Raw genomic sequence first — 15525 nt, forward strand, 5'->3', positions numbered from 1 at the left:
TCGAAGGTACCACTTGGTACAGTGACCAGATAGTACTTTCATTAGTCACTCTTTTTGCATTGTTAAAAGAAGTGAGAAAACAAAAAAACATAAATGAGACTCCTACTTCAGAAAGCAGGTAAGTCTGATGCCAAGATCTTACCAAGCAATATAACAAGACAGTAGATGATTCAACTCAAAACACCCAAACCTTCTGTTTCAGAAAACCTATCTTCCCCTATTTGATGGAACTAAGTAGAAGACAGTCTTACCTCCTCATCAGACATAGCTGGGGTAAACAGGCTGATCACAATGCAGACAATTGCTGTAAACCCAAAAAGAAAGATTGCAAAATACAAATAGTGAACATCCTTCAGCAAAGCCGGACGGGTGTCCTTCTCTCCGCAGTTTGGGGCTTGATATACAAAATCCATTATCATTCGAACCAAACCCACCACCAGCCCAATGATCAGACCCCAGAAGGCTCCCTGCAGGGACAAAAGAAAATAAGTAACCAACGACAGAACTGTGAAGTTACTTAAAGTACACCTGTGATTTTGTGACAAACAAAATTACATAAACCAAAAGTGTAGAGAAGGCAGGTACCTACCAACCGACCTTGACCTTCTTCCTGATACTGACCTTGACACTAGCCTAGATCTAGTTCAGATCTAGCCATTTTGTTACTATGTGTGTGTATATGTATATATATGTATATATATATATATATATATATATATATATATATATATATATAGTATCTCACAAACGTGAGTACACCCCTCACATTTTTGTCAATATTTTATTATATATTTTCATGTGACAACACTGGAGAAATGACACTTTGCTACAATGTAAATTACAATGTAAAGTAGTGAGTGTAGTGTACATCTTGTATAACAGTGTAAATTTGCTGTCCTCTCAAAATAACGCAACACACAGCCAATAATGTCTAAACCGCTGGCAGCAATGGTGAGTACACCCGTAAGTGAAAATGTTCAAATTGGGCCCAATTAGCCATTTTCCCTCCCCGGTGTCATGTGACTCGTTACAAGGTCTCAGGTGTGAATGGGGAGCAGGTGTTTTAAATTTGGTGTCACTCTCACTCTCTCATACTGGTCACTGGAAGTCACCTCATGAGGTGCAAATAACTCTCTGAGGATCTGAAAAAAAGAATTGTTGCGCTACATAAAGATGACTTAGGCTATAAGAAAATTGCCAAGACCCTGATACTGAACTGCAGCACGGAGGCCAAGACCATACAGCTGTTTAACAGGACAGAATCCACTCAGAACAGGCCTCGCCATGGTCAACCAAAGAAGCTAAATGCACAAGCTCATTGTCATATCCAGAGGTCCTGAGATTGTCTTTGGGAAATAGACATATGAGTGCTGCCAGCACTGCTGCACTGGTTAGGGTTGGGGGTTCAGCCTGTCAGTGCTCAGACCATATGCCGCACACTGCATCAAATTATTGTGCATGGCTGTTGTCCCAGGAGGAAGCCTCTTAAAGCGGTAGTAAACCCGCTGAATTTTTTTTCAGACCTGCAAGGGAAAAGGCATAATGAGCTAGTATGCACCGCATACTAGCTCATTATGAAATACTTACCTTAGAATGAGGCCCCCGATATCTCCGATGATCCACGCCGAGAGAGCTGACATGTTCCCTCAGTGTGTTTTCCGGGTATCACGGCTCCGGCTCTGTGAGTGGCCGGAACCGGGATATTGTCACTCCCGCGCTTGCGCGCAGGAGATTTCTTTCCAGAAAAGTCCACCGTCTGCCGGGCTTTCAGCCGAAAATCCCCTGTGCGCCCTGCTGCAGTGCTCATTGTGAGGGGAATATTTCCTAAACCATACCTTATTATAGGCTTACCTGTAGGTAAAAGTAAAAAAAAAAAACACTATACAACCGCTTTAAAGATGATGCACAAAAAAGTCTGCAAACAGTTTGCTGAAGACAAGCAGACTAAGGACATGGATTACTGGAACCATGTCCTGTGATCTGATGAGACCAAGATAAACTTATTTGGTTCAGATGGTGACAAGCGTGTGTGATGGATACCAGGTGAGGAGTACAAAGACAAGTGTGTCTTGCCTACAGTCAAGCATGGTGGTGGGAGTGTCATGGTCTGGGGCTGCATGAGTGCTGCTGGCACTGGGATGCTACAGTTCATTGAGGGAACCATGAATGCCAACATGTACTGTGACATACTGAAGCAGAGTATGATCCCCTCCCTTCGGAGACTGGGCCGCAAGGCAGTATTCCAACATGATAACGACCCCAAACACAACTCCAAGATGACCACTGCCTTGCTAAAGAAGCTGAGGGTAACGGTGATGGACTGGCCAAGCATGTCTTCAGACCTAAACCCTATTGAGCATCTGTGGGGCATCCTCACATGAAAGGTGGAGGAGCACAAGGTCTCCAACATCCACCAGCTCCGTTATGTCATGGAGGAGTGGAAGAGGTCTCCAGTGGCAACCTGTGACGCTCTGGTGAACTCCATGCCCAAGAGGGTTAAGGCAGTGCTGGAAAATAATGGTGGCCACACAAAATATTGACACTTTTTCCCAATTTGGACATTTTCACTTAGGGGTGTACTCACTTTTGTTGCATGGCTGTGTGTTGAGCTATTTTGAGGGGACAACAAATTTACACTAGTTATACAAGCTGTACACTGACTACTTGCAGTTGGTGATCACCATAAAAGTCAACACGTGTAAGGCAAGCTGCAATGGATTAAAGAAAACCTGCACCATTGCTGATCTCTCCTTCTAAAAATGCTGGTTGCTTGGTTTTCATGCTGATATATTGGCTTTGGTCATTTCTGAATTACTGGCTCAGAACAATTAAAAAAATAAGGAGTTGTAATTTTACTTTGGCTGAACATGCAGCGAGAACTCACTATCGGCAGGTGTGTCCTACGGAATACAAATCTTTCTTGGCGGGCTTTCTTGGGTCCGACCCACTGACAGGGGTCCGGTCCAGAGATATGATGATGATAACGGGGTGTGCATAATGTAAGACATGACATCGTTGCCGGAGCCCTTCCATCCAGTTTACTACCGAAACCAGAGCACCTGAGGATAAAGAGCCTTCCACAGTGTATGGGATCACTGAAACCTGCAGTGCACCTGAAGATAAAAGTTCTGGAGATCTGCCATAATTGACTCTATTCAGTGCAGGTATGCTGGGGCAGCTACAAAGTCTGAGCTAGGAAAACATTTAAGGAAAGACTGTTACTTGTTTATCTACCATGCTGAATTATTTAGGTAATGTTCTCTTTGCTTGGTCTGAAGTCATTAAAGGGGTGTCAAGCAAGTAACCGGCACACATAGTCTACAGTGTGGGTCAGTTAAACACATTGGGATATGAAGACAGTTTCGTAGGAGTTAATACAGTGTGAAGACACAAGTGGTTACCAAGGGTAATAAAAATTTCTCTAACAGCCTGTCGTAAGTGTGTACATGTGGCAGGTGGGATAGCCTCTTGCAGGAGGAGTTGTTGTGGGCACTCTCTCCGCGAGTGCTAGGCACAGGGCTCCATACCATTATTGGGAGTGAGGTAGCGGAGATACACCGGATAGGTGGAGAGGGCAATAGCGTGTCCCTCCTAAATGCAAAAGTGACCATGGTGGTGTTTATTAACCAGTTCCCGACCGGCGCTCACCGATGTACATCAGCAGAATGGCACGGGCAGGCATATTGGCGTACAGGTACGTCCATCTTTAAATGCCGCCCTGCCATCGCGTGTGCACCGCTGGCGGCGCGCTCGCGGGTCGGTCGGGACCCCCATCAGTCTGGTCGCGCGATCGTCTCACGGTTCGGCTGAACTGGGAGATGCCGTTGTAAACAGCATCTCCCCGTTCTGCCTAGCAACAAGTGACGCTGATCTCTGCTCCATGTGATTGGAGCAGAGATCAGTGTTCACTAAAACAAAGCCCAGCCCCCTACAGTTAGTAACACACCCCTAGGAACACTTTACCCCTACACTGCCAACCCCTGGTTAACCCCTTCACTGCCAGTGTCATTTACACAGGATTCAGTGCATTTGTATAGCAGCGATTGCTGTATAAATGACAATGGTCCCAAAAATGTGTCAAAAATGTCTGATGTGTCCCCCATAATGTCGCAGTCACAATAAAAATCGCTGATCGACGCCGTTACTAGTAAAAAAAAAATATTAATGAAAATGCCATAAAACTATCCCCTGTTTTGTAAACGCTATAACTTTTACGCAAACCAATCAATAATAATAAAAATACGTATCGGTCTAAACTGAGGGAAAAAAAGTTTTTTATATATATTTTTGGGGGATATTTATTATAACAAAATGTAAAAACGAATGCGTTTTTTTTCGAAATTGTCGCTCTATTTTTGTTTATAGCGCAAAAAATAAAAAACGCATCGGTGATTAAATACCACCAAAAGAAAGCTCTATTTGTGGAAAAAAAAGAAGTCAATTTTGTTTGGGAGCCACATCGCATGATCGCGCAATTGTTAGTTAAAGCGACGCAGTGCCGAATCGCAAAAGGTGGTCTGGTCTTAAGCCAGCAAAATGATCCGGGGCTAAAAGTGGTTAACATTGGTTAACTGGAGTTCAGTTGTCTGTACAAGTAAAGGTACCTCATGTGTAAGGCAAGTGACCCTGTTAGGGGGGCCTAGCATAGCCCAGCAGAACCCACCCCGGGGTAGGCCTCCAATGTGACCCACACTTGGTGCCCAACAAAGAGTGAAACATGGAGGAGGTACCACCCGCCTACCCACCTATCCCTTACATGTGTGTATGTTTTGCTGCCTCACTGGCTTGATGAATGAAGCATAGCTCTCATTTAGAGACTGACATTCTGCATCACTTTCGGCATCGAAGCGAAGGAGTGACAATTTGCTCTGCTTGCCAATGAGGGAGCAACAAATACAAGCAAGTATTTTCTCTGCACATCTCACTAAGGACAGAATTACCTTGGGCTTTAGAACACCAGTTTTATGTCTGTAGGTGTAAAAACAGGGTATCGTCTTAGGAAGAATTTACGTTGAGTATAATGCTTACACCTGAATATCTAAAAGGTGAGAAAAATCAATAGTACTTTAACTCTACAGGATCTACCAAAAGGAAATTTGGGGTTGACTGACCCTTTGATTGTATAGTTAGTATTCAGACCCTGCAAAAGCTGTAGTACATGTCTGACCAAAGTTTTGGGAAACACAGAGATACCTGGAAGTCAATTTAGGAAATGGTAAATACTTCCAAAAACCAAATTAGCTATAGGTAGTGTCATCATTTGATGCACATAGTCTCCAACCATGATCAGGACCTATGCAGTCTTTCATCTTATTTCATTTGCCATTGTACAATAGTTTGAAATATTCAGGTGATGTACTTACTGATTCATTAGCTCTCTTGACAAAAATTGCCAAAATAAATATGGCGGTGACCGGTGGGGAGAGGTAACTAGTGACAGACTGCATATAATCAAACAGTTGCCCGCTGTTTGCTGCCTGGATGATGGGGATCCAAAGGATACTTATACCCACTAGTATGACTATGAAAACTCTGCCAAAGAGAACATAAAACATTATGTAAACAAAACATTACCGGAAATGGCTGATAATTATACAAGGTGAAGTTTAAAAAATGTGATATTATGTTATTGCAGTGTTACTAAACCCAGGATCCTTCATTCAATATATCTGGTCTCCCACAATACATAGAACATGGAAATGGAATAGTTATAGTAAATATAAATATAAACTAGGGCTGTGGAAGTTAAAGATTAATTCCTCGATTAATCGATAAATTTTTTTGATCGATCAAAATTCTTTTGATCGGTACTCCTATCCGCCGACTTCCGGGTCTTCAGGGAGTTCTTTTGGAGATCCGGTGATGTCACGGACATCGATGTCACTGGACTCCTCCCCCCTTCCCCAAGTGCCTCCGTCTGCATAATGAAGGGAAAGGGAGAGGAGTCCGGTGACGTCAAAGTTGTGATTGAACGTAACACATACGGGGGAGGAGCTACGTATGACATCACCCGCTGCTGCCCTATGGAACTAACACAATTGTCGGCTTTACATGCTGTGTTTTTATCATCTTTATGTGAGTAGTTTGTGTTTGAACACAAAAATGAAATCTTATACTTAAGCGGTGAGCACTTAGATATTTTCTTTCTACCCATGCATGACGTCCTTGCTGAGATCTAAGGAGACGTCAGAGAAGTTTATGGTCCGTGTTAACCCTTTTGATACCCACTTGCATGACCACCTGTTTGCACAGGGGTCCATGCCATAAGGTGAGTGATTAGTTAGACCGGAGGTGGAGGGATTGTCACGCTACTGTGGAAAAAAAAATTACTTATGTCAGTGCTACAGTTTGAATTTAAAACGTATTTCTGTGAACTGTGAAGTTAAATCATGGATTGTGGAAACTAACTAGTGTCAGGTGATTGTATATAGTGTATACCACATTTACCACTGACTAATGCAGAGTTGCAATGCAAGGAGATCAGCTAAAAGTAGTTGGATCTGTATGTGCATTATAATTAATCAAAATTAGTCGATTAATCGATTAAAAAACTAAATCGATTAATCAAACACAAAAATTTTAATCAGTAACAGCCCTAATATAAACTGCTAAATACCTTTTCTCATCCGCACTATATAGCAGTCTTGTGACTTCTATCAGTGTCTGGATAAAGCTTGTAGGAGGAGTTTTCATTCTACTTTGACTATCCTATGAGGATACAGGACACCTGACTCTCTGTCTGGACAGTGGTGATTGACCCTGTGCTGATCACATGCACTCCCCCATAAAAATAAAAATAAAAACTCTCTAGCAATATACACCAAACTGGGCAAGTACCGCTTCTCCCCTAGCCTCTGTTCTATTAGGAGATGATTTGGGGGACTGTAGAAGAAGAGGAGGATTAGAGAAGACAGGATCAAACAGCCTTTTTACACAATGCAGTATAACAAGCATGCTTTTCTGCATATGCAGACTGATTTTACTGTTGTGGGTTTAGTAACGCTTTAATCATGGAGGTTGTTCTGACCTGCTTTCATGCATTTTGCATTTCTTGTATTGAACTGCAGTAGATTATCATTTTTCTGTAGTATGCAGACATTTAGTGGTGGTTTCTGGCCACTACAGATAGTTTACTAATAGTTTTGTCCTCTGTTCTCCCCTCCTCTTTAGTACTAGTTGTTTAGTCCTAGCTAGTCCCTCCCCACTTCTTCTAAGTTCCCTCATCAGTGTTAGTTATTAACAGAGATGGTGCTTAGGAAAATAATTGTCTTAATAAACTTCAAAAGACTGTGAAAACATCCTCTGTACTGCAACTGTTTGGAGTAAAATTTATTTGGATTAAACTTCTGTGTCTTATTGAAGAGGTATGGGCTCACCTTTTTTTCCGGCTTTTCTAATGTATTTTCTGCCCAAGCCATCCCAATGTGCTTATCTCTCACTTATGTAATCCATGGAAGTTTTGAATCTTTACCTTTCTGTTCAAAATGTTAAAAAATGCTTTCTGAGGATACCACTTCCTGTAAATCATCATGTGACAGTGCAGGAAACTTCATATCACATTGTGCACTGCCTTACTGCATCATATTCATTTTTATTTCCACCTCTCCATATACACATTGAAAGGAAATTCACTGACGCGTTTTGTCATCACAGATATCAAGTGGAATGGCCACATGATGATGTTTGTGGTGATGAAACGCATCAGCTTGGACCAATGTAAGTGACGTGATCACGCCAGTCGGGACCCAGAAGTTAGATGCACAACACAAGAAAGGAACTAGATTACCTGTATTCCAACATTATATACCACTCATTTTTTATAATGGTCTTGAGAGTTTGTTTTTATTCATTTAATTCTTGGGTCTTCAAACTATGGCCCTCCAGTTGTTCAGGAACTACAATTCCCGTCATGCCTAGTCGTGTCTGTGAATGTCAGTTTTTTACAATGCCTCATGGGATGTGTAGTTTCGCAACAGCTGGAGGGCCGTAGTTTGAGGATCCCTGATTTAATTAAATGGATTTTAATCAATGCTACACTATGGGGGCCTTATTGTTTTTCTCTTAACTTGGATGGATCCTTTCTGGAATGTATATAAAGCTGTTATCTGGAGGTTTGACGATTCCCAATTACTTGGAGTATATACAAAGCTCATTTTACCATCCGTTATAGGTGGTCAATCATTCTGTTATGCCCGGTACACACGTTCGGAAATTCCGATGGAAAAAGAAACATCGGATTATGTTGTCGGAAAATCCAATCGTGTGTGGGCTCTATCGGACTTTTTCTGTTGGATTTTCCGACGCAAAAAGTTTGAGAGCAGGATCTAAAATTTTCCGACAGCAAAGATTCTGATTGGGTGTAGACAATTCCGACGGACAAAATGCCACGCATGCTCAGAATAAACGAAGAGACGAAAGCTATTGGCTACTGGCCCGTTTTATAGTCCCAACGTACGTGTTTGACATCACCTCGTTCAGAACGATCAGATTTTCCAACAACTTTGTGTAACCGTGTGTATGCAAGACAAGTTTCAGACAAAATCCGTCGGAAAAAATCCGACGGATTTTGTGGTCGAAATGTCTGACCGTGTGTACAGGGCATAAAGGCGCATTAGTCAGAGCACTTTTTTGTGTGGTGGAGGGTTATCTCACTTCTCTTTCCGGCAGAGAAGTTCCCTTCGATTACTTCCGAACACTGCTGGTATCTTTGACTAGATCTTTTTCCTATGTTCGATTTATCACATATTTGGACTTTGTTTATTTTTATTTTTTATATACATGTTTTTTTCATGTTCTTTCACTTTGTTGGAGTTTTTTCCTCTTTGAGATGGATTTATCCTTCTCATAATGATTTTCATTAGATTCAAATTAGCATTTTTTTTTTATTTAATTGCTCATATATCAATTCATAAGTGCTACACTTTCTTATGTATTATTAAATGTAAAATAAACCAAAGTACGCTACAATCATTGGTCATTGGGCTGCAGTCAGGATCTCACCATGAGGCTGAATCAAAATGGCACCTACTTCTCCGGGCATAATAGGTTTGTCTCTACTACTCTGCCTTTCCTGGTCATTTCTCCCACCCAATGGAAGCCTTGTTTTTTTTCTACTTGGCCTGCAAGAAGTCGCACCATATTTGAATAGTGTGTGTACATGTGCATCGACATCCCCAAATGGCTGTGGATTTCATAGGAAGGCTGGCCCAAGTGCCAAGTGGCGCTCATCCATGACTTGCTTAAGTCCAGCAGCGCCATATTGGGGTGGTGCCTTCAATTCTTCTGGTGCCATCCCTTAAGTGGCTACCCAGCAGTGCAAGATTGCAGAGGTCTACACCATCAGGGAGATTGACACGGACATTTGTTTGCTGGGGACAGACACCTCAAAAAAGGGGTCTGTCTCCTGCAAACAGGGACAGATGGCAACCATACTATAAATAGTAGACATGTGCACACAGAAATATTTTTTTTCGGAATTTCATTTTCGTATGAAAAATACATTTATTTAGTAACTCCCGAAATTCATTTTTATTTATTTTGTTTCGTTAAAAAATGCATTTGTCCGAAAATCAGAAATAATTAAGGTCAGATCTGTCATTGAAGGCTTATGGTGTCTGTCGAATGTTCTAAGAAGATTTGACGGAGCAGCTAAACTGTACGACGCCGCAATCGTACATTTCCAGGCGAATGCTCCGCCTACAAGCTATAGTAGAATTCTAATGTTATATGACACTAGTAATAAATATATTTATTAATTATTATTACTAGTCAACCAACATTAGAATTCTTCTATAGCCTATGGGCGGAGCATTTGACCATAAATGTCCACTCGCGGCGACTGCTTCGTCGAATCTTCACGTTGAATCTTTTCTCTCTATGTTGAATAATCTTGGACTAATAGAGTTAGGTTAGGCACATTCAACCTTTTTTGCTATTGTCTCTATAATGTTGAATCTTTTCTCTCTATGTCGAATCTTTTCTCTCTATGTAGAATAATCTTGGACTAATAGAGCTAAGGTTAGGCACATTTGACCACAGGTTCAATGGACACAGATTGCTATTGTCAGCGTCATGTCGAATCTCCTATCTATATTGAACTTTTGTCGCAACAAAAACGAAAATAAAGCATTTGTTTATGTCGGATCTTTCGGTTGTTGGATTCTGCATGTTCGTTATCGTTTGTTAAAACGATAAAGAAAATACCCGAAATTCGGACAAAAATGCATTCAGACGAAAACAAATGCACATGTCTAATAAATAGTTACGTTTTATTTTACAGATATTACTCAATGAATACTGCACCTGCCAACAATCATAAGCTCTTGTTCTGTGGCATTTCTTCGAAGACGTGACCAGACATCCAATGTGAAGATAGTGCTGGCACTATTGAAGATGGATGTGAGAGAGCTCATCAGAGCAGCCATGATTACCGCTATCATTAACCCTTTTAATCCTAAAATATAAAAATCCATTACAAGTCATTTCTGAATAAATAAAAAACATTTGATACAGAAAAAGAAAAACTGCATGGCGTGCACAAATTACTCATTTGCTTTATAAGTGTATGCTATCTCATGAACTTATCTCTTTTTTTTTATATTTACATTTTTACTGAGTACTGGAAGTACAGCTATTGCTATGCTCCAAGTGCAATGACACTGGACCTTCGTGCCTTTTGATATACCCTATATTAAAGGAAGAAAATAGCAAATATTCATTCAATATTGTCACACAAGTGGGTCTGCTTGGATGGGTCTGCCCACCCTTTTTTGAAGCCTATTAGAGCCTCTGGCTCTAATCACATGCTCCAAAAAAATAAAAATAAACATTGGAATCCATGCATCCAGCTCCCCGCATGTAGATCAGGAGGCTGGATGCATGGATAGGGGGGGCGGCCTGCTCCCTGCATTATGGGCCACCACTGCTTTGCAGCTATAACAGCTTCAACTCTTCTGGGAAGGTTGTGCACAAGTTTTAGGAGTGTGTCTATGGGAATGTTTTGTGCTCTGGTCCAAATCATTTGGTGGAGGGGGGATTATGACGTGGGGTTGTTTTTCAGGGGTGGGCTTGGCCCCTTAGTTGCACTCTTAGAGCCCTTTCACACTGCCAGCACAGGGGCGTCGCCAGTAAAGTTTTAGTGGTGATTTACCGCTTTTGGAGCTAAATGGTTAAAATCCCCGCTGCCAAGGCACTTTGCAGCTCAAAGGGTGGGCCAACTAGTAAAGGCAGATGTCCCAATACTTTTGACTGTATAGTGTTGCAACTATAGAGTTGTTTGTAGCTGTTGTACCCAACTCTCCTGCCCATTCACAAAAGATATTGTATTATGTGAACCCATTCACAAAAAACAAAGTATTCTATGAATGGACAGCAGAGGGGAGGGGCAAGCAGAGCAGCTTCCTGTCAGAGGGCTGAAAGTATAGCGGTAGATGTTAAGAAAAGTTGTAAGTAATTTTTAAGCTGTAATGCCCAGAGATCCCCTTTAAATAGTGACAACGTTTCTGGCTGAAAAACAGTCCCATGATGGAAATGTAAACATCTTTGGTTCATAAGGGGTTTAAAGATCTGAGAGCTGAAATAGTTAAAGTATATGACAAGCAAAAACATTTTAATTTATTTCCGTGTTGCTGTCAGAGCATTCCCCTTACTTCCTGTCTGGTAAAATGTTGTCAGTGACAGGACTGGTGCTACCGTAAGGCGATTTAAGCAGCCACCTTAGGGCACCAGGATGGGGGGGAAGCAGTAAAATCTGAATCCCCAGCCACTTGCTGGGGATTTGGATTTGTACAGTGTTGCAGATGTGTTTTTTTACACATTCCCAGCTGCTACAGCAACCAGGAGTGTGGTAGGCCGCCAATCACTTCCACCACCACCTAGGGTTGCCACCCATCTGGGATTCACCCGAATAGTCAGTTCAGACTGGATTTAGGTGTGCCTGGGCACACCCTAATCACTCAGTGTAGTGCAGATTCCCTCTGCTGCCTGAGTTGCACACACCTACAGTATACTCCTCAACTAACCAAGTACCACAACCGCCAAGTGCATAGGCCGCCTTCCTCCCTTCTCTCGCTTGCCTTGTTAGTGCACTATGGTAAGGGGGACTCTGTGGACTCTGATGTAAGGGGTGCTCTGTAGACTCCGATGTAAGGGGTGCTCTGTGGACTCTGACACCCCCTTACATCAGAGTTTCACACCATTGTCCCTTAAAAAATGTTTTTTTAAATTGCCATGTGCCGCTAAAGTGTTCGGGTTTGGCTCAAAGAAAAGGTGGCAACCCTACCACCACCTCTGTGATGCGGCCAGGGACGTTTTTAAGGCAGGGCAAAAGGGGCAGCTGCCCTGGGCCCTGTCATTGTTGTGGGGCCCAAAGCAGCTGCCTCATACTTGCCAACTATCCCAGTTTAAATTTCCATGTCCTGATATCTCAGTGTGAAGTGCTGCTACTAATGCTGCCCAGCTCTGCCCTATTGTTTTGTACAGATGACTCACCTGCAGACCCTGTGTTTACATGTAAATAGCTGCATAGATATGTAAATAAAGGCGGCATCCATATATATATAGCATGACCCCTGGAGTGAGGAGATGATGTGCTGTAACCTCTAGCAACGAATCAGTGAGCAGTATTACTGTACAGTAATCTCAACAAGCAGAAATCATGTGCTGTAACTTCTAGCAACTAATCAGTGAGCTGTAAAGTGTGCTGTAACCTCTAGCAACCAGTCAATGAGCGGTAATGATACACTGTAACCTCTGGCAACCAATCACAATAGCTGCCTGATCTGATTCAGTAAACTGATTTTGAGTCTAGCTGCTATTTATTGTATGTCTCAGAGCAGGTTGAGAGCAAAACTGCATGGAGGGGGGGGGGGGGCAAGAAAAGTTTTGCCCAGGGTCCAATCAATATTAAAGATGGCCCTGGATGCGCCGCCCCCCCACCATGTTCACCAGGCACCGCTGTCTCACCTGCAGGCCTGGTGCTGTCATGGACGGTTGTTGCAGAGAAGAGTGGTGGGAGCTCAGCAGAACTCCATCCGCTTAGCCTCCCTCCTGTACACAGACCAGGAAGTGACGTGTATGATGTCACTTCCTGGACCAATGCTGTCATTCTCCAGGATCAGTGCTTGGGGAATCAGCTGATGGAGTATGATCTGTGTTCCATCAGCTGCAGTGGATTAGAGAGGAGACATCCGGGGTCTAATAGATCTCGGGTATCTCCATAAAGAGAACCTGTCACCTATATGCTAACACATAGGGGGCTATTGGTCCCCTATGTGATAGCAATAAAAGTTATGTAAAAATAAATACAAATTAAACCAAAAATGTTTTAAGCATATAAGGAGACTATAAAAAAATTGTAAACGATAAACATTTTTTTTAGAGCCTCTCCACACACACGCCTACAAAAAAATAAAAAAGTGCAAGGGCACCTATGTATGAAAACGGCAATTGTCCTATACATGTTATATATATCAGCGCACACGCCAGAATGAGTGCAATAATTTTAGCTCTAGTGCTCCTGCGTTACTCTAAAAGAATGACCTGTAGGGGCTAGGGATGAGCTCAGCGTATTCGCATGGTCCACGTGCAGAGCCCGCCAGGAAGTCGGCTAATCACAAGCAGTGAGACATTGTCCAATCTCTGCAGCCGCGCATCGGGGTAATGTCTCACTGTCTGTAATTAGCGCAGCGCTACGCCGAATTCCTGGCGGGCTCTACACGTGGACCATGCGAACACACCTCAGCTCATCCTTAGTAGGGGCTTTTAAATCATTGTGGGCCCACACAATGTTCAGGTTTGACATAGGTACCTATTTACTTGACACAACCTCATCTTTTATATTTTACTAAAAATAGTTAGGAAATAATTTTGTTCTATCTCTAGGGTGTCTGTTTTCAAAAAAAATAATATTTTGTGAGGTTTAATCAATCTTCAGGCCTAAAATGATTTTTAAAACAAGTAAACAAAAAAGGTAAAAATTTAAAAACTGGCTTCGGGACTGCTATTTTGGAGGGGGTGGTGAGAGACGGCGGAGGGATCGGGTGGTGTAAGGACAGCGGGGGAAGGGGGTGGTGGGAAAATGTTGGAATGGGGGGGCGGGGGGTGGGGGTGCACCTTCACCTAAGTAGACAAAAATCTTAGCACCAGTCCTGGACTTGTCAGCAAGACAGAAAGTCAGGGTATAGCCAGATAGCAGTAAAATCCCAAATAGGTTTCTAACCTTTCCTTAATCCATCCAAAACTAGGGAAAAAAGTTTTGTCTTTACAAATAGTCATGTGGTTGTTAGCACTGCTAATGAAGAACAGACCGTCAAAAACACAAGAAAGTAATCTTCCTAGGTCCAACCTTTGGTCGGCATATTCCACGCAGAATTCTACTTTATGACACTGTGCAAAGTGCACACAAAATATAAGCCCCTTGACCCTTAGGTCTTGTCTCTGCAAACAGTATGGAATTTATCAATAATTGCATCACACAACTAAAATTATATTATGTTATGTGACAGTATACATGGAAGTGGCAGCAGTGCATTGCACAGTGCAACAGTCAGGGCGTACTAGGCGGAAAACTGCTTAAAGTGGTTGTAAACCCTTACATATACACAGTGAAGTGACTGTCCTCAAGTTATACACAAAGAGCAAACAAATCCTCCTACATAAGCTGTACCTGTTTATCTGCAGTCCTCTCTTCTCTACATCCATTCAAAGTCCAGAATTTAGAAAGCTTGCATGAGCTATCAGAAAAAGGGGGCAGGGAGCTGCAATTACACTCTGTAGAGCTCAGTGAGGAGAGCTCTGAGAGCTGATTGGCGCCGAAGGGACACACCCCCTCCACACAGCACACATGAACATAGCTGAGGCTGTCAATCAGCTGGAGCTCCCTTCCATGTCACCTTTTTTTCTCTTGGTGTCAGGAAAACGTGTCAGAAGAGACTTATCCTGATAGCAGAACAATGAATCAACAGACGGAAATAAAACGTAGTACCCTGGATTGTACACACTATAGAGGATTATGAATTATGAATTGTTAAAATTCCATGTCCGAGGTTTACAACCACTTTAACAACGCTTCCATTGAGAATGTATTTTTTTTTTAAAGATATTTTTAGTTGAGAATGTATTATGCCCTGTACACACGGTCGGAAATTTAGAAAAGGAAAAGGTCCGATTTGATTATATTGTCGGAAAATCCAATCTTGTGTGGGCTCTATCTGACTTTTTCCGTCGGGAAATTCAGACGGAAAAAATTAGAGAGCAGGATCTAAAATTTTCAGTCAAAAAAATCCAATCTGACTTTTTCCAATCATTTGTAGAGAATTCCGACGGACAAAGTGCCACGCAGGCTCAGATCAAATGATGAGACCAAAGCTATTGGCTGCTAGCCACTACGTAGTCCCGTCGTACGCAACAAACGTCACAACGTTCCGGAACAATTAGATTTTTCGACAACTTTGTTGGACCGTGTGTATGCAACACAAGTTTCGGACAAAATCCGTCCTCAGACGGATTTTGTGGTCGGAATGTCTG

At 42.3% G+C, this 15525-nt stretch overlaps 1 protein-coding gene across 1 annotated transcript in view; it reads right to left on the reverse strand.

Annotated features, from left to right (window-relative positions):
* Positions 1–15525, reverse strand: part of LOC143926495 (sodium/glucose cotransporter 4-like) — a 71380-nt gene that overhangs the window by 9221 nt on the left and 46634 nt on the right. Inside the window, exons 10-12 of the mRNA XM_077450285.1 lie at positions 10303–10453; positions 5364–5532; positions 252–467 (exon numbers count right to left, since the gene is read on the reverse strand). Coding sequence (XP_077306411.1) covers positions 252–467; positions 5364–5532; positions 10303–10453 — 536 coding nt within the window. The remainder of the gene's footprint in view (positions 1–251; positions 468–5363; positions 5533–10302; positions 10454–15525) is intronic.

Source organism: Lithobates pipiens, unplaced genomic scaffold (assembly GCF_037356315.1).
Source record: "Lithobates pipiens isolate NorthernLeopardFrog02 unplaced genomic scaffold, aLitPip1_a1.2 Scaffold_23, whole genome shotgun sequence".
In the NCBI taxonomy this organism is placed as follows: Eukaryota; Metazoa; Chordata; class Amphibia; order Anura; family Ranidae; genus Lithobates; species Lithobates pipiens.